The sequence below is a fragment of the Cervus canadensis genome, chromosome 25 (genome assembly GCF_019320065.1).
Source record: "Cervus canadensis isolate Bull #8, Minnesota chromosome 25, ASM1932006v1, whole genome shotgun sequence".
NCBI classification, from domain to species: Eukaryota; Metazoa; Chordata; class Mammalia; order Artiodactyla; family Cervidae; genus Cervus; species Cervus canadensis.
The window spans coordinates 17405151-17425456 of NC_057410.1; the positions used below are offsets into that span (position 1 = coordinate 17405151).

A 20306-nucleotide genomic window follows, 5' to 3' on the forward strand; every position below is an offset into this window, starting at 1 on the left:
TGCACTTTTGTGAGTTATGTATTTAAACCTCAGTCTAGACAATGAGCTTTTAAATCATCATTGAACTAGAAGAGTGTATTGAATGAAAAAACAAGCTTCAGAGTAAAAGGAAAAAAACCTATGTTCAATTTCTGATTCAGATAAATAGCTACTAAGTAACCTTAGGTAAGTTACTAAATACTGATCCTGAATCATTTTATATGTAAAATGAAATTTGTAACATCTTCCAATATTAATTGGGACTCTGATCCAAAAAACAGATGACCCAAAACAGATACTTAAGGGGAAAAAAAGAGATGTATTAACTTTTTGAGTTGAAAATTCCAGAAGATCCTGTTTCAAGCATAACTTGATCCAAGGGCTCAAATTATGTCACTAAATTTCACTCTTTCCCTATCTTTTGGCTTTTACCTCCTCTTTGCTGAATTTATTCCTAGGGTCTACATATTGTGGGAAAACGAAGATCTGAGCTACTCCTATAGTCCTACAGGCTCAAGCACAACAGGAAAGACAAATGTTCTTTTCTCAACAGTTTCAGCAAAAGTCTCAGGCCTGATATTGATGGCCTTAATTAAACTCTATCAAATATCCATTCTTAAAATGATCATTACAGTTAATGAATAAAATACACTCATTGACTGATATCTGGATCACATGACTGCTCCCAAAGCTGAAATCAGCATTGAACAAACAAGTAGACAAAGAAAGAAGAAGGTGCAATTCTGCACAAGAAATATAGGTTAATGTTTCCAAAAAGAAAGTAATTGAATGCTGGTTGGATCATAAATAACTATGATGCACCATATTAGCCTGTCATAGTTTTATAAAACTAAATGTGACATTATTCCCAAAACATTTATCACAATGTTTGATATATAAAAGTTTCCAGTCCTAAATGAGGGCGTTGGTATATAGCAGGTGTTAAAAAAATATCAGGTGAATAAAGTGAATACACACTAAGTGTGCTAGAGAAATTCTTAGAATTAGTACTTTATAGTTAATTTTGCTTTATTTTCCCAGCTCACTCTGATTATTTTGTTGGCAGAGATTATAAGAGAATAAGTCACATTTATTGTTTGAACAGCTTTTTGAATATACTCTACTTAATCAAATATAATTATACTGAGGTACAAATATGCCAAAGCAATTACAGTCTATATCCAACTTCACTATAGTAGTTAGCTCATCCAAAAGATGCCTTCTTTATGGGACTTCTCATAAGTCTCCAGATTTTGCTGGCATTAGGATTGCAAAGAAGATGGCATGGCACCGTCCTCAAGAGTTTGATTCGTATCTAAGGCTTGTGGGATATGAAAAACACTATATAAAATACCTGCTTATAGGATAGTAAAGGGAACAGACAATAAAAAGTAAGAAATGTAATAAAATACAAATTTGCTAATAAAAAGGAATAAATAATCATAGTTGTCAAGAAGTTTCTAAGCATCGGTGAAATTTCTGTAGAGAATTTGAAAGACCCTGCTTTAGAAGGAGTGATGAAGAGGGACACTACCCAGGATATTATTGAAGCTGAAAACAGAAAAATGAGAAAGAGTTATATATGGAAACAGAAGAAGGAGCTGTTGAAACCTGAAGATGACTCCTTCAGTTAGGATGAATTTCAGCTCTGCCTCTGACTTAACTATGTGTCTCTGGGCAGGTTACTTATCTCTATGCTTCATTTACACGATAGTGTGATCACTCACCTAGAGCCAGACATCCTGGAATGTGAAGTCAAGTGGGCCTTAGAAAGCGTCACTACGAACAGAGCTAGTGGAGGTGATGGAATTCCAGTTGAGCTATTTCAAATCCTGAAAGATGATGCTGTGAAAGTGCTGCACTCAATATGTCAGCAAATGTGGAAAACTCAGCAGTGGCCACAGTACTGGAAAAGGTCAGTTTTCATTCCAATCCCAAAGAAAGGCAATCCCCAAAATGCTCAAACTACCACACAATTGCACTCATCTCACACGTTAGTAAAGTAATGCTCAAATTTCTCCAAGCCAGGCTTCAGCAATATGTGACCTGTGAACTTCCAGATGTTCAAGCTGGTTTTAGAAAAGGCAGAGGAACCAGAGATCAAATTGCCAACATCCACTGGATCATCGAAAAAGCAAGAGAGTTCCAAAAAAACATCAATTTCTGCTTTAATGACTATGCCAAAGCTTTTGACTGTGTGGATCACAATAAACTGTGGAAAATTCTGAAAGAGATGGATATACCAGACCACCTGACCTGCCTCTTAAGAAACCTGTAGGCAGGTCAGGAAGCAACAGTTAGAACTGGACATGGAACAATAGACTGGTTCCAAATAGGAAAAGGGGTACTTCAAGGCTATACATTGTCACCCTGCTTATTTAACTTATATGCAGAGTACATCATGAGAAACGCTGGACTGCTTGAAGCACAAGCTGGAATCAAGATTGCTGAGAGAAATATCAATAACCTCAGTTATGTAGGTGACACCACCCTTATGGCAGAGAGTGAAGAGGAACTAAAGAGCCTCTTGATGAAAGTGAAAGAGGAGAGTGAAAAAGTTGACTTAAACTCAACATTCAGAAAACTAAGATCATGGCATCCAGTCCCATCACTTCATGGCAAATAGATGGGGAGACAGTGGAAACAGTGGCTCACTTTATTTTGGGGGGCTCCAAAATCACTGCAGATGGTGATTGCAGCCATGAAATTTAAAGACGCTTACTCCTTGGAAGGAAAGTTAGAACCAACCTAGATAGCATATTGAAAAGCAGAGACATTTCTTTGCCAACAAAGTTCTGTCTGGTCAAGGCTGTGGTTTTTCCAGTGGTCTTGTACGGATGTGAGAGTTGGACTGTGAAGAAAACTGAGCACAGAAGAATTGATGCTTTTGAACCATGGTGTTGGACAAGACTCTTGAGAGTCCCTTGGACTGCAAGGAGATCCAACCAGTCCATCCTAAAGGAGATCAGTCCTGGGTGTTCATTGGAAGGACTGATGCTGAAGCTGAAACTCCAATACTTTGGCTACCTGATGTGGAGAGCTGACTCATTTGAAAGACCCTGTTGCTGGGAAAGATTGAGGGCAGGAGAAGGCGATGACAGAGGATGAGATGGTTGGATGGCATCACCGACTCAATGGACATGGGTTTGAGTAAACTCCAGGAGTTGGTGATGGACAGGGAGGCCTGGCATGCTGCGATTCATGGGGTCGCAAAGAGTCAGACACGACTGAGCAACTGAACTGAACTGATGCTTCATTTTCCTTATCAATAAAGTAGCAATAATAATAACAGTGTTTAAGGACTGATACATTCAAACACTTACCTTCTCCTTCATGTGTTGATAACATTCCCCATTTGCATTCTCGTCTCTTAACCCATACAACTCATGGGCCATGCTACTGCTGATGCCATTTTCTAAACTGCCTATCAGACTATGTTCCTTTTCAGTTAGTCTTCTTTACTTTTTTGCAGATCTAGTTACTTAATATAGTGTAGTCATTTTTCCATGATCTTGCCGCTTTTCCAGTTTTATTTTTCACCATGAACTCTCACCCACTCCAATCTTCAACCCTTAGCTTCACACACATTAGCTACTTAAAGCTCATCTCACATGTCATGCTTTCCCTATCTCTGTGCCTTTACATAGTCAAAGTTCTCTGCCTGGTAATTCAGGCTTAGTGAACACCAAGTCTATTCTATTATGTCTTCCGTGTTTTTTTATTTGATTCTGTCAGCAGCCCTCAACCTAGAGTGGATCACCATTGTTGTGGAGTTTCTACTCTACAGGGTGGATACAGATGAATTTAGATTAATATGCTGAGTGGAGGGAAGATGTAGCAGTTTCCATCTCATGGCTTATTTTTTTCCCCATAATGTGTGAAATCGAGTGATTGACTATGCGTTGAGAGAGAGAAGACACCATGGCAGAGTTGTAGAGAAAGGGGATGCAAAATACTCATCTGGGAGAGTGCAAAGTTGAAGTAATAAGAATCTCTTAGTATCCTGTGAAGTATGAGGGGAAGCCATCAGCTGAGAGTGGGCATATTTTATTAGAAAATTTATGAAGAAAGAAGAGCAGCTTCACAAGGGAAGCATGTGGGATTGTCGACCAGTGTTGATGGTCCATTTGAGGTTTGTGGGAATGAATTTACAGTGAAAGCTGTCCACGTGGTCTGCATGACTGTGCCTTTTCCTCCAGGACCATACTGCAACCATTTAGGTGAAAACCCAAGGGAGTGAATAGTTGGGCTTAACAGTGATTGGCCTTTGCTGGGTGATACGGTGAAGGCAGAGAACAAAGAGGGGGATGTGGAATTTTAAAAGAGTATCATTACTAGCTGCAGTTTCAAGCTGGACAAGGAGAGAGGAGAGGGCATAAGGGAATTATTGATAGTGAAAAGTCAACTAGTTCAAGATCCCCTGATAGAGCACAAATGCTGGAATGGGAATGGAAGAGTATCTGAGTTGATCAGAGCATGAAATGCTAAAGTAGATATTTTAGAAGTAAAGCAACTATGGAGATAACATTTTGGAGTAGTTTTTTCCATAGATTGCTATGATATGTTGAATTATTTTGATGAAGACCCACCAAGAGCTAACATACAAATCACAAAACATAGACAAAAAATGACTATGGATATTTAGCATTGCTGCCATTTATAAGCTAATAAATGATCATTTAATGTTTTGTTCAAATCTCAAGTGTCAATTCTGAAAATCCCAGGGTTACAAAGGTAGACTATATGATCCTAATATCTAAAAACAAGTGCAGCTTTCTCAAAAGACACAAGCTCAAAATAAGGGAAAAAACATGTCTGATGTGACCAGCATGTTTCTGTGATTTCCTCCCCTGTCTTTGTTCTTTGATATAGACAGAGCAGGGCTGAGTGAAAGCCCATTAAAGGGCAGGTGTGCCTGAAGCTGGCCTGACTCTATAACTGACACAGCAGAATGATACAAGCCACTTCTCACACTCACCTTGATGTTAACTTTCTCATTTCTATTCCTGGTCCAGATTTCATGACATGGGCTCAATTACTAGCCTCATGAATCCATTCCCTCCTTCAGTTAAAAGTATAAACAAAATTAACATCTTTTTCTTTGTTAAGGTGTAAAATTTATTCCAAATGGGTAATTTAAGACTTCCTAAGGTGATTCAGTGGAGAAGGCAATGGCACCCCACTCCCAGTACTCTTGCCTGGAGAATCCCATGGACGGAGGAGCCTGGTAGGCTGCAGTCCATGGGGTCGCTAAGAGTTGGACACAACTGAGCAACTTCACTTTCACTTTTCACTTTCATGCATTGGAGAAGAAAATGGCAACCCACTGCAATATTCTTACCTGGAGAATCCCGGGGACGGGAGACCCTGGTGGGCTGCCATCTATGGGGTCACACGGAGTCGGACACGACTGAGGTGACTTAGCAGTTAACAAGGTGATTCAGAGACCACGAGAAGGAGATAGTCTGGATCAAGGAAAATGTGGCACCTTTATTTCTCAAAAGATCCAGAAAGAGAAAGTCTCTAAGAACAGGAAACTGGGGGCTAAATACTACCTATTTTGCAACGATATCTTTAAGAAGGGAAAGTGGTTGAGTCCTCACCAACCATTCACTTCATCTCAGTGGTGAGATAAGAAGTGTCAATGTAAAGACAAGACCATGTGTTTCACTTTTATCTTAATGTCTCTACAAAATGTGATTTAGTTACTAGTTGCAGTAATTTGTTATGAATGTTTGGAGTTGAGGTGTCCGAACCTGAAATGTGACAGCAATTTTAAGTATTTCAAGAAGTTTTTTGTTTGTTTCTTTTTGAACTTTATACCTGATTTTCACTATCCAGGAGATAGTGAATCGAAATGATTTTTCCATAGTAGAGTATCTAAGCTTCTCATGGATGTAGAGGTTAAAGTTTTCATATTTTCCACTTGATTCATTTTCAATAAAGATCTTGTTGGGACAACTAAGTGTGGTACTTCACTAGTTAGTAATCAACATTGCAAAATTTAAGATAGCTATATATGATTAAAGCTAAGCTGATAAAATAGTGGATATGTTTTCTTATGGGGCTTCCCAAGTGACTCAGCTGGTAAAAAATCTGCCAGCAATGCAGGAGGCCCTGGTTCAATTCGTTGGTCAGGATGTTCCCCTGAAGAAGGGATAGGCTACCCACTCCAGTATTCTTGGGCTTCCCTGGTGGTTCAGATGGTAAAGAATCTGCCTGCATTGAGGGAGACCTGGGTTCTATCCCTGGGTTGGGAAGATCACCTGGAGGAGGGCATGGCAACCCACTCCAGTGTTCTTGCCTGGAGAATGCCCCATGGACAGAGGAGCCTTGCGGGCTACAGTCCATGGGGTCGGAAAGAGTTGGACATGACTGAGCGACTAAACACAACACAGCACATGTTGTCTTATAAATAAAAAGGAAATAAAATTAAAATACAAATACGGACACCCTAGACCTCATCTCTGGATTGTCAGTAGGTATCGGTGACCATCCTGTCTAGCCCTGGTTTTCATTCTGGCTTGTGTAGTACTGATTGCCATGATGTGCTAAGTCGTTTCAGTCATGTCCAACTCTGTGAGCCTATGGGCTGCAGCCTGCCAGACTCCTCTGTCCGCGGGGTTCTCCAGGCAAGAAGACTAGAGAGGGTAGCTGTGCCCTCCTCCAGGCGATCTTCCTGACCCAGGGATCGAACCCATGTCTCATGCAGCTCCAGCACTGTAGGTGGATTCTTTACTGCTGAGCCTCACAGGAAGCCCTGTAGTACGGATTGCCTTTGAATTTTCTCACTCATGCCATGGGCCTCAGGCTCTCTGGAGTGTAGAAACAATTTGCTTAAATTCACATTGTTGTATAGCAGAAACTAACACAACATTGTAAGGCAATTACACTCCAATAAACGGACATTGCAGGCAGCCTGAAGCCTCAGATCTTCCAACAAGAGAATTCCACCTGAAAAGCAAAAGCGTGTTTATATTTTTTAACTTCCTTGTTCCACCTGAGACTGAATCATTAAAATATAAAATTTTCACAGCACTGTAGTGCAACCAATGTATGTAAAAATCCCATTCTTTCTACGATTCGAAGGATGTTTCACAGTACACTCTACTAACTTTGATCTCTTACTCCACCCTCAACCTCCATAATCAGTTTCTCACAGGATTAGATATTATGGCATGATTTCTTAAGGGATTATACATATTCCCGGAACCTAAGATCTTAAAGCACATTTAAGCCAAAATTAATGTGGTTTCACCAGGTGTGTGAAGAGATTCTTCCACTCTAGTCACAAATGCGTTATGGATGGTTAGCAGTGCCATCCAGGAGGGCTTGGCTTTGATTTGTAGATGCCCAAGAACTGTCTTTGCAGAGAAAATGTACAGAGAGAGCATTTCACTTTTATGTTTTTCATCAAACAGCTTCCTTGTGACAGAGGGAAAGATATGAAAGTTGTTAGGGAAAACATGCTCTATTACCAGGAGGTTGTTTTTTCAGAAGTCAGAGGCTTGTGCGCACTGTGAAGAGAATACTAAATGAACCCTGGGCTGGAGGATTCCTTTCAGATAAGCAGCCTTTACAAAGCCACCTTTGCCTCATACAAACAAAATGGTCTACAGGTAGCTGCTTATAAATTATTTGGTCATAGACTTAAAGAAACTTTGATTCTAAAGTGTATGCTTCTGTATACCAATATGAAATATGTAATACCCAAAACATTCTCAACCAAAGAAAGAATTGCAAGTCTACTCTTGAAGCTGGTGTTAGGTGGTTTGTGGGCTGCAGGAAATCTCACTTGAGTCTTCTTCAGAGCCTGGAATCTTACTTCCATAAGTTCAGTCCTTTGAATTAAGGCTTGTAATAAGAATTGTATGTTGTTTTTATTGGTGTGAACCAAACACTGGATGGGACAACATTTTAAAAAATTATAAATAATTATCCCCTTAGGAAATATTTATTATCAGTTTTCTTTATCTCTCGAGAGCTACTTGTGAGATAATGGAAGATGATACCAAGGGCCAGATTTTGCTAGGAGATAATTAGGATGACAGACCTGAACACCAATGGCTTTCTAGGTAGGCAGACCTTAGGAACTCCAGGAAGCTAAAGAAATAGATGCAGGGTGTCCAGTATCTTAAAAGGGCAGGGGAGGAGATGCTATTGAAAACAAAGGTGCTGTGGGTAGCTTTGAGACCGGCTTCACAATTTTGCTTAGGTTCAATATGACCTCAGGTTCTCAGATCTCCGTTTCCTTGTGATTCTTATTAAACAGTTCGCAATATTGATAATTTATTGGTGATTCTGCCCTTTTTGTTTTAATAGATTTGTTTCATTTATTATAGGATATTTAGATATGCATCTTTTAAACAAACACCAAAACAATTTACACCAAGCAATCAAAACGATTGATTTTACAAAGCAATATACACCATTGAGAGTGCAAAGAAAACACTCAGGAAAGGAACACTTCCCTCTGGAGATGACTTCCCGCAATGTGGAGTGTTTCTTTCGTGCTATTGGAAGGACATGGAAAGTCAATGGATTTCAGCTCCTCGTTTGCTTTAATTTTAAGTTCCCACTCTCATCCCATAAGTTCTTTATGGGATGTTTAGATTTCCTTGTAGGCCTCTTAGGAATCACAAACTTCTTTACTCCTTAACTGAATATACTTCATTGCTGTAATTGGAGCTCTTTTGTTGCTGTAATTCCTTCATAATGTTACAGTTTTAGTCAGGTATTCTTTCCCTCTGGAGGCATTAATTGTTGCCAGTTTTGAAAATGCCCTTCATGAGTGTATACTTTTTGCTTCTGGTGATAAAACATGTCACTGTTTCCTATTTTTCCTCTAGGTGAAAAGAGTTTTTTGTTGTTGCTGTTCAGCATATGCCATGCCCTTTCTAAGCCCTGTAGTGTAATTTAGAGTATCTTTGTCCACCAGCTGGAAAGTCAGCATTGGTCATGGTTTCATGTACTTTACCAATTTGCAGTACATGTCTCAAGATGCAAGGTTTCAATTTTCTTTTATTTGCTGTTAGCTGTGAAATTGTTGGTCACTGGAGCTTATGACAGTCTGTCCTTGTTAAGGATTTACCTATGGCAAGTATAAACATATGGTTTGTAGTAAGTCATTAAAATAAATGGTTATTTTCCAATGACAAGTCCTTTGCTGAAATACAAAGTTAAAATGGAAGAAACTTCTTCAAATGTAGCAGAGTGTACTGGAAATATCCTCTAGTTTGAAATTGAGTGAGTATCTCTTCATTTAGTCCTGGTAACTACTTGAGATGATGGATACTATATTAAACTTTATTCCCTTCATTCACATACGCACATACACACACTCCATGCACACAAAATCTATCTCCAATTAAAGAGGAAATATTGATTATTGATTTACAAAAAACAACAAACACTCAGACATGTTTTGAAATAAAAGCCATTATCTGTCAACCAGCATGGACTGAGTTCCCACACTAAGACTGTACCTGTTCTAGGCCCTAGAGAAAAAGAGTATTAAGCAAGACAGACAAATTCATAACTCCCACAAAACCTGAGTTTTAGAAACTTGGTCTAGATTTGGTCATTTGGTCATTTCCAGTTTAAATTTATTCTGATCTTCCTCATCTGATTAGCCCTTCCTCATCTGAAAGGCCCTTTACTAAAGGGCATTATATGCTCCATCCAATAGGAACACATTCTCCATGATAAGAGCACCAATTGGTGTTTTACTGTTTGGAATTATGCAATTTATTCTAAAGTCATCTGCTTCTGAGGGCAGTACAAGTCTATTTCATTATATAAAAATGAAATACACTGAAATTTATTATTATTTTACCGAACATAAATCAGGAAATAGATTCAATATACATTACCTAAGGACTGACATTTCAAGCCCCTTAGCCATGTGTTTCAGTAAATGTGATTCCTTGTTCATTTACTGCTGCATTTTGAATCATTGCCTCTGCCCATATGACTGTTGATGTCTCTTGCTGCAGCCTGGATGAACCCATTTCTTTCCAAGGCTGAGAGTTGCTACAAGATAATAGAAAACCTTGGCCTAGCTACACAAAACTCTGATTATCATCATATATAGAACTCAAAAGAAGAATTGATGCAGAGTCCAGTTCATCTTTTTTATTTTAATTTTATTTTGTTTTATTAAAATAAAAACAGGAACTCTGAATAGTTTTATAAACATTTTGCTACCTGTATTGACATTCTCAAGTATTTTCTTGATTCCACATTATTGATTTATACATATTTTATTTGAACATCATTTGTGAGTTTTTTAAATTTTATGATTTAATGCAAAAAATGCACATCTCCACCTTTATAATGAAAATTTAAAATGTTGACCTGATCATACAAATGTATATGTTGGGAGTGAATTTTGAGGATTTTGGTAACATAGGTTAATTCAAATGTTAGGTAACAGTTATGAAAACATCCCAGGATGACCCAGAGAATATCAGGGATTTCTGCATCCTGCTGTGGGATTTCTCCCTGAGATAAATGTCGGGCTCTGTGTTTTTCTCCCAGGAGGTCGAGTTGTGTCGTGTTAGCAGTCAAGAGAAGCTGGGTCTGACAGTCTGTTACCGAACGGATGATGAAGAAGACACCGGCATTTATGTCAGCGAGGTAAGAAATGCCATGGAAGAGAGATTAGGGGAGGCAGACGGCGAGCAATGGAGTGAAATGACTCACGATGAGAAAATCCTTGGGAGGCTTAAATGTGAAGAACTGGCCATGTTCCAATACTTGTCATTTTCAATTAAAGAAGTAAATTATGTTGCCCAAGTAATGCAGTTATTATCAGCTTATTTAATGTGGGTGCTTTCACCGCAGAATTCCAGTAAGAAAGAGTGCAAAAATGGTAACATTGTCTAAATTGAATAAAGTCCCATAAGTATGCAGGAAGTCAGGCAAAGTTTTTGATTAGCAAACATTTGTCCTTCCATTCCTGCTGTGTCTTTTATCTGACTTGTTAGCAATCGCATTAACTAATTGTTTTAAATCTAATATTCACATCTAATATTTTAAATCTAAAATCTAAATATTTACTAAAACTCTAATATTTTACTCTGCTGAAGATTGATAAATTTGCATATCATATCCAAGAAGTGCATCCATTAGTTTCTTTTATTCAACCACATAATCACTTTCAAAAAGTGAGGTATTGACTCAGGGAACTATATTCAATATCCTATAATAAGTTACAATGGAAAAGAATATGAAAAAGAATAAAATGAACTATACCTCAATTGAAAAAGTGAGGTACTTAAATGTGAAATACCTTAAGTGTTAATTATTTTGAAAAAAAGTGAAGCAGAGTTTATTATTATAGATGATTTTTGAAACTCCCAAAAGAATCATTTTATGAGAAGTAGTAAGGTATGTACATATGATTTTAAATTACATATGTACATGTGAGCACATATGTGTATATATGTATATATGTTATCTAATTCCTGCATATATATGTGTGTGTACACACATATGTATGTGAAATCATGCATGTTATATGTATGTGCATGAACCCAGAGGTTAGACAAACTAAATACTAATTGCTCTCCTGTGCTATTTCAAATTTTCTTGGCCATGACCTTGAAAACATTACATAACTTACTAAGCTTCAGCTTCTTTAACTAGAAGTTCAGTACAATGCTTTTAGTATTGCTTTTATAGAGGTTTTTAGACTAGGAAAAGATAATGCACTTAGAAAATTATGAAACTCTATAAATATAAATGTTAATCTTTATCACTTTACCAAAAAATCTACTGACTGGTTCTTACCATGAAAAAAATCTCCAGAGAATATTTGACTTGCATATATACCTCTTTTAAATAAACGACTATGAAAACCCTCTGATTATGGTAAGGAAGTATAAGGCAACATGTGCAGAATTATCTTTTGTAGTATGTATGGAAGTACAAATGCAGAATTTTAATATTAGTTTGATTATAGTTCTAAAGACAAAGTTTTAGATTGTGAATGGTTTCTAAACAGGATACAATTAATTAATTAACCATCATTTCCTTCAGGTAAGTCTCTGTTTACTATTTAAACATGTCAGCTTTGGAACTTTTTGTTTCGGGAATAGTAAGAAAAGCCACAGGAACAGAACATATGTACTTGGAAAAAATGTTTCCCTGTACATCAAACATGTAATTGTAGTGTCTTTTGTTCTTGACTGATCACTTAAAACTCATTTATTGGGTGGCACTACCTAATTAGAAAGTAATATCTAACATCTGGGTAGGATGGATCAACCTTATGTTACACTTGAAATACTTTGCTTAAAGGAAAAAAAAAAAACAGGCTTTGCTGGAATAAGCTCCAATAAATGGTTGGAAGCCTTCATGTGAAGTGTGTGCTAGATGAAATTACCTAAAGTGAACAGTAAGTCATCACTCAAGTTTGGCCAATTAAAGTGTTGATAAGCTCTTAAAAGAGCTTTAAATATCTATTTATTCTAAAATAAGTGATAGTTAATATACTTCACCCTACGTGTAAAGTAGTGTCTAGTAATAATCTGCATGGGTAGGATTTTTTTTTCACTTTTTGAGCTACATAGATTATAAATCCCTTTATAAATTAATGTGATCATAACACAGAAATCCCTTTAATAAGTATGGGCTTAAGAATATAGCTATCAGGTTTTCTCAGACAGCTAAGGCAGGATTTAAAAATCACCCTAGCAGAAAGTACATTTCCTGGGTCCAGAGAATTCTGGTATTAACATCATCTGAGGATCATGTCAGCTGAAAACAACATCTGACAGTTGGGATACAGAAATGAGCGAACAGATGTAAAAAAATAAAATTAAATTAAAAAGGGAGAAAGGATAAAAGGAAGAAAGAAAGAAAGAGAGGGAGGGAGAGAAAAGTGGTCTACAGATCAAATTGGACTTTGTTCTCCTTAATTTTATTATGATTAATTCTAAAATAGCTCATTAACATTTTTAGAATCAGTTGACAGAGAGAAATCTGGCATGCCCTCTATCACTCAATAGAAAAACATGAACTATATTTTTAAAAAATTTTAAGTTTCTGGGGACGGTATTGCATATCCAGCTGACACTGTGTCCTCGCCCTTACAGGTAGATCCAAACAGCATTGCTGCCAAAGACGGCCGAATTCGAGAAGGGGATCGTATTTTGCAAGTACGTGGTGCAGTTATTTTCTCTAGTTTCCTTCTATCTGTCCAACAGCTCTCATTTTATTTCACACCTTGAAAAATGTTAGAGAAAATAATTTCCCTTTGTTTCTGGTTAGTAACATCTACAAAACTAAAAGCTATCATTCAAACCTTTTTTTGAAAAAAAATGGATAGTGCCATTTATTAAGAATTATTAGCTAATAATTAGTAAGACATAATCTCTGGACTCAGATACCTCAACTTCAGCTTCCAGCTCCATCACTTACTTAGACGCTTTACTTAATTTCTCATTGTAAGACTGTTTCCTCCTCTTAAAGGATGATAACAGTAAAATATATTGTGGCAAAGGTTAGATGTGATTAAGCATATGATGTGCCTAGTGAGTAATAAGTGCATGGCCAGAAATAAGTGTATGCTGTGTAATAAGCATGAACTGCTGTTGTTACTGGCATCAGCAGCATTTATTGCTGCCTTTTCCACAATAAATTAGGTAAACAGTGATCCCAGTGTTCCATTAGGATGAAAGTTTAGAAATATGAAGTCTTAATTATTCACAAATGAGTTGCTGAGGACATGTGGAGGATGGACATGTGAAAACATAGAGATGGACTGAATTTCAGTTTAACATCAGAGATGGTAAGCATCTTATGGGAGGTGTGTAGACTGGAAAGAGTTCCAAGCCAAATCAGGAAAAACCCTGAAAGCCAAAGTTTCTATCATAAATCTTCCTTGACCCACTTTGTCACTTCTGAGTCCTTTCCCATAAAGAGTGACTGCAGGAAGACACACAGCAACCCAGCTCTTGTATCCAATTTAACCCAAAAAATAAGAACAGAGGGCTTTGAATTTCGCTGCAGAAGAAAGAAAAAAAATGAAAGTGTTAGTTGCTCCATCATGTTCGATACTGCAACCCCATGGACAGTAGCCCACCAGGCTCCTCTGTCCATAGAATTCTCCAGGCAAGAATACTGCAGTGGGTTCCTGTTCAGTTCAGTTACACAGTTGTGTCTCACTCTTTGCGACCCTGTGGACTGCAGCCTGTCAGGCTCCTCTGTCCATGGAATTTTTCAGGCAAGAATACTGGAGTGAGTTGCCATTTCCTCCTCTAGGGACGAGTAGGTAACCATTTCTTTCTCCAGGAGATCTTCCTGACCCAGGGATAGAACCCTGGTCTCCTGCATTGCAGGTAGATTCTTCATCATCTGAGCAACGAGGGAAGCCGATCACACCTGTAAAACGAGAACTCAAATGACACATTGAAGAAGTTACAACCTGTTGATATATTCTGTAAAACTTTTAGTTGTTATCTCTATCATTCCCATTTCTCCTTCTTAGATATGAACCCCTGAAAAATATTTCTTTTGATTCAATGCATTTGGATTCAACACTCTACCTGGAACCAGGGCTTTAAACTAAACAAGCTGTCATGGCAGCCTTTGGGGCACTCCCTGGGTCGTTAGGAAGACAGCTGCATACACAGATGATGGTAGTACAATGTGACATCGTTGTGAGAAAGTTGTGCCACACCAGAAGGCTGTCCTACTCAGCCTTCGGCTGTTTCCTTTCCTTTCTTTAGGGGAACACTCACCAAATCACACCACTTCTCCATACTCCTTCCCTTCTCAAGTGAGAGGCCACAGAACTCCTTTTTCATCAGGGACCCTCTACTAAAGCTCCAATTAGGAAAGAACTGGGGAATATTCATCATCCCACTAGTTCTCAGGAAACTTCAGGAATATATAATTTCAACTCTAGTGAGCTCCTTTCTGGTTAAACAAAACGGGATACGTCTGTCACTGGATAATTCAGGGGCAGGAGAAGTTAATCAAGAAGTTAAGATTTAGCCTTGTCTGCTACTCTATTTTCAATATCTCTTTCACACATATAAATAAATCAGGGGATGAAACACAGATATTCAGTAGAGAGAGTGACAGGATAGATGGAGGAGTAAAGTTTTAATTATGTATCCTCGTAAATAAAAAGCACATTATTTTACTGTGTCATCCGGATAACGAAGCTTCAAAAAATATTTCATTAGTATATGACTTATGAATCATTTTAAATGTGTTGTTTACCTTGTTAATATCTTCAATTAAGTAAACTGAAAAGAACGTAACCTTCCTTTGATGCTGAGGGTCACATCATACCCAGCAGTCACCACCCAATGCTATAATGGAGTAAAATGCTCGGTGACTGAAAGGTCTGGAAGATTGTGTGCCCTGATATTAAATGACCCTAGTTGGCTACTTTTTCTGTTGTGTTGGGTCTGTGTTTTTTCATTTTCCTCATGCTGTTTCCAGCTGTCACTTTTTCCTCTCACCTTCTACTCATCACACCCCATATTCAATACTGCAGCCCCACTGAGTCCCTTGCTAGTTTCTAGCTCACCACATCCCAAATACAGTTAGTAAAATACAGTTAGATACACAGTACACAAATATAATTAGTAAAATGGCATCTGTTAGTTCTGCAGGTAGAGTTCAACAGATGTAGAGTACATGTGTTTCCATAGTTGCATACCATATGTTCCAACACTTCCTTATTTTTGCTTATGTTGTGGGCAGTTAAAGTTATCAGATAAAAAATTTTCTGGATAATAAGGCATTCTGTAATGGAGCTGGTTCATTGAAACAGCAGCAGGATTGATAAAGTGCTGTGGTTTGCCTGATTAGTTTATATTCAGTGACAAATATGTCACATCTAATGAATAAATACCTGTCACATTAAAAAGCCTAGAATTCAATTCTATCTGCACACACAGGAAACAAAGAGTCTTAAGAGTGATAGTAAAATTATATTAAAGAAAACCGTGACAAAATTGTACTCATAGACAAATAGCTCCTGTGTGGCTGGTAAGGAGATTATGGGATACATTGTAATGAACAATTAATGACTCCTTTCCCAGGGAGATGAGAGGAGGAGAAAGAGAGGATATCTTCTCATCCTTTAGCTTTCCTGGCTGGCTTTGATTTGAATGAGTTTTGTTAAAGCAATTGTGATTTTAATTTCCTGTTCACAATGACCTAAGTATAGTACTTCTATGGCTCTGCCCTCATTGTGTAGCTAAAATTTTCTAACTGTAGTGCTCCGTGGATGTGTTAGAGGACCTTCCTCAGTGGCATCACACACACACATGGGTATTCACACAATCTTGACAGAAGGTAGGGATCATACAGAAGAGAAACTATGACCCAGCTTCATGAGGACACATTCTAGCTCTCTTGTGTGTGTGTTTTTTTAAGTGCTTGACAGTCTATTTGCTGTGCTATTGCTACAAACTGGTTGTACTAGATGTGTTCCCAGGAATTAATATGGGGAAGTCCTTTAACAAAATTGTAGTGTTGAGCCACAGAGAAAAACTAAAGACACATACATGATTGGCTATCTAAAGGAAAGGGTGCTCTCGTCTCACGTTCTCTTTGGCATAGTAAGCATATAGAATTCCTTGTAAGTATATATCATTCTAATCTTGGCCAGAAAAGCCAGTCATATTTGTAAGGATTATTCCCTGACAAAACCCTGCAAAAGCTCAAAACAGTGGAACCTGATTAGTTCCTCTAATTAGAACCTCTAATCAGGTCTTTCTTTCTCTGCCCTAAACTGGTCCTTAGCATGTCTTCCTACTCTTACTTGCTCTTTTTGGATAACTATTTTCCTTCTATTTCTCTTTGTTTCACTTCTGTATCTCTATGCTTCCTTTGCCTTCTTTTTCACAGTAAAATATCAATACATTCGACATAAATCTTTCCTTTTTCCCTAAGATTTTTTGGGTTTTCAAATAAGAAATTCTACCACCTATAGTTGGTTGAATGTCAAGAGTTTTAGCTGCCTACCTGCCCATGGTACACTGACACAAAAAACCTAAAAATTGTCATATTTAAACAAAAAAGAAGCTATATTGAGACACTTCTAGACTTCTAAGTTTTTACACATATTCACATACTAAGTCACTTCAGTCATGTCTGACTCTTTGCTGCCCTATAGACTATAGCCTGTCAGGCTCCTTTGTCCATGGGGTTCAACAGGCAAGAATAGTGGAGTGGGTTGCCACATCCTCCTCCAGGGGATCTTCCTGACCCAGGGATTGAACACTCATCTCTTACATCTCCTGCACTGGTAGGGAGGTTCTTTACTACTAGTGCAACCTGAGAGGCCACACATACACACACACACACACACACTCGTAGGCATGTACAGGAGATCAGCCTAAAGTGGGATTTCGGCTGATTTCTCTTTGTAATTGCCACAAATCTCTTCTAAGCCAAGATAATATCCATTTTGAAACTAATGTTTACATATGCCCATGCACAGAAAATGAGACAGATGTATTATCTAGCAGGTTTTTAAAAAAATTTATAACAAAGTCACATATTGCCTTCTTCCTCTCTCTTTTCCCCTCTATTGTCTTGAAATGGAAGTCTTTCAGTAAATTGTGATGACTCCACTCCTCATCTATGTCCTCCCTTCGTTTCTGGCTCCTTCACCCTTTCTGTGTGGTGTTTTCAGGCATAGGAAGATGTTTTCCCACAAGCAATCCTTCAGCTATGAGCCATCATTCATGAAACAAAGCAAATGAAGGTGGAAAGCTCTGTTTCCATTCCTCAAGTCTTTTCATTCCATGAGAAGAATCTTTGATGAAACCTATGGCTGCATTTTTTGTCTCAATATCTGAGTATCAAACTAATGTTCCAAGTACAATGGAATCTACTAACCAGGTGGCTAAGGTGACCTTTATTTTAAAAAAGAAATAAAAATTGCCTGTTAATGCTGGTTTTCTGTGGCAAACTTATTTCACTCCACCTATGATTCTGGATATAAACTGTTTCTACAACATATGATCTGTCCTCCCAAAATAAGGACACAATGCCCAAACTGAAGATCATAGCTCTGGTCATTATGAGTTCACAGAGGAGATAGAAGAATACCAACTATAAAGGAAATCAAACTCAGCCATAGTGTTTCTTGATGACCCTCTAAGAATTAAAAATACATATGAGATAGATATCTCTTAAGCTAGAACCATGTTCACTATTGTGGATTTCATTGTTATGCATGAGTTTTAATATATTTGCTTTATTTAGAAGAAAAGAATATTTCTGAGGGACTAAAATATAAATAATCATAGTAATAATAATAGCAACAATAGCATTAATAGTAATATATACCAACGTTGTACATTTTCTGTATACATCACTTATTTAAACCTTTTACATATATTAACCCATTTAATCCTGTAACATCCCTCTGAAAGAGACACTATTATCTGCAGTTTAATAGAGAAAAACATAATAGCAACATTAACATGAATGAAGAGTATTTAGATTAATGGTAAGTAAAATTTACATGAAGAATTTGGAAGTGAGAAAAAGTGAGAACTGCATTTCAAATTTTTCATAAAAGTTTAAGATAAATTGTGTGAGATCATCCAACTCATTCTCCTTAGGATCAATGCGCTTACAAAGGAGGGAAGAAGAAGACTAGATGCAAAAGAAGAAAGATAGACACATAGATGCATCACAGATACACTATAAGAATTACTATAAAAGGGGTGCAAGTCCTCAAAACTCAAAGAAAGTAAAACTTTTCATATTATTATTTTTAAACTACACACGAGGGATGGGGGGTAGTAATCCTCCATTACCAATTTATGTTTATTTAAAGGAAAAAAGGCCTTGGACCCAATACAGAAATAGCTTTTCATATATATATTTACAAGAAAAAAGAAAACTACAACATATCCTCTGGGTCATTAGTCCCCAGTTTGGAATCAAAGTTTTGTTTTTGTTTTTTCTAATTTGATAAATTTTATTTGGAAATTGCAAAAAGAAAAGAAAATAGATTTGAAAATTATAAAAGCTGAATTTCCTGTCCACACACACAAGTGAAAAACTGAGGAGCTATTCATTTGATTACAGTAAGAAAATATAGCATGTGGTTGTGTGATTTTTCCCTTCTTTGACTATTATTGTCTGCTTCCTTCATACTAAATATGAGTCTATAAGGATCATTGATTGTGGTGCACAGATGAGATTCCTGAGCTTGTCTTCAAATAATTATGTCTGTCTTCATGAGTCAGCCAGAATCCCAGAGACCCACAAGGAGAAAACCTCAGGAGTCCACTTCATGCTTTTAAGAAGAAATTCTCAATGAAAGATGTTAGATTAATTATTGAAAATAGTGGTCAGTGCAGCCACATTTTGTTTAATTTATTGACATAATTAATACTTATTTTAGACAGAATTACGTGACCTCTTCAATTGAAATTTCTTTCCACTTTCTTTGATTATGTGTTATGGGTCAAAAATCTCATTGTCTCTATGGAATGGAATGATTATAAAGTAAAATAAATTTATAAAGGGCAAAGAAAAAATACATCAATAAGAGCTAAATACCTTTGAACATGAAAATGTAGTTTAAAATGCAAATTTTAGGAACCTTATTTTCTCTGTAGCACTTAGAAAAAAAATGGTACATTTCAAACACTACTAGAATCTATTGTTTTTAATAAAAAAATTTACTCAAGCTTGGCTTCTTTCATAAGCATTCCTATTAAACAAAACATTTACTTTTTTCTAAATTTAAGTATATTTAAGAGCTGAACCTTATTTCATTAGCTTTGTTGTTTTAGCGAAGCAGATAATTCTGAGAAAGACGCTGGAGTAGACGAGGATATTACCGATGAGCTTGTTCTCGTTTGATTCGTTAAGCATCAAAAGATATCCAGAGAGTGATTTGGGGCAACTGAGTCAGACCCACATGCAAATATGAGATGATTAAATGAAAATGCAAGCAGCAGCGGCCCGGGAGCATCACCCGGTGAGAGATAACACGGCGGCTCTCTAATTGGCTCACAGCGAGCGCGCAGGATGACGGATTTCAGTTGTGGTATTGCTGGGCCTGCTTTCCCCAGCACCATTATCTCAGAGTGACACTTCCATTACTCTGAGCGGAGAAAGATGAACGTCACCTGTCAGGGGCTGGTTAATTGTGTTGCTAGATGTATGTTGCCAGGGCGCAGGTTGGACATTTATGAACATAACTGCTTCCTCTGATGTCCGCCATCCTTCAGGGATCGATATGCCTCTTACAGTAAGCGCGTAATTGAGTGAAGGCACTTACCACCGAGGGGCTGAAGACGAGCCCATTGTGTGAGCTTCATTGTCCATAC

At 37.5% G+C, this 20306-nt stretch overlaps 1 protein-coding gene across 4 annotated transcripts in view; it reads left to right on the forward strand.

Moving 5' to 3' along the window:
- Positions 1–20306, forward strand: part of PDZRN4 (PDZ domain containing ring finger 4) — a 410946-nt gene that overhangs the window by 378296 nt on the left and 12344 nt on the right. For all 4 annotated transcript variants that reach the window (XM_043446187.1, XM_043446189.1, XM_043446191.1 and 1 more), the window contains 2 exons: positions 10519–10617; positions 13080–13142. In XM_043446187.1, the coding sequence (XP_043302122.1) occupies positions 10519–10617; positions 13080–13142 (162 nt within the window). The remainder of the gene's footprint in view (positions 1–10518; positions 10618–13079; positions 13143–20306) is intronic.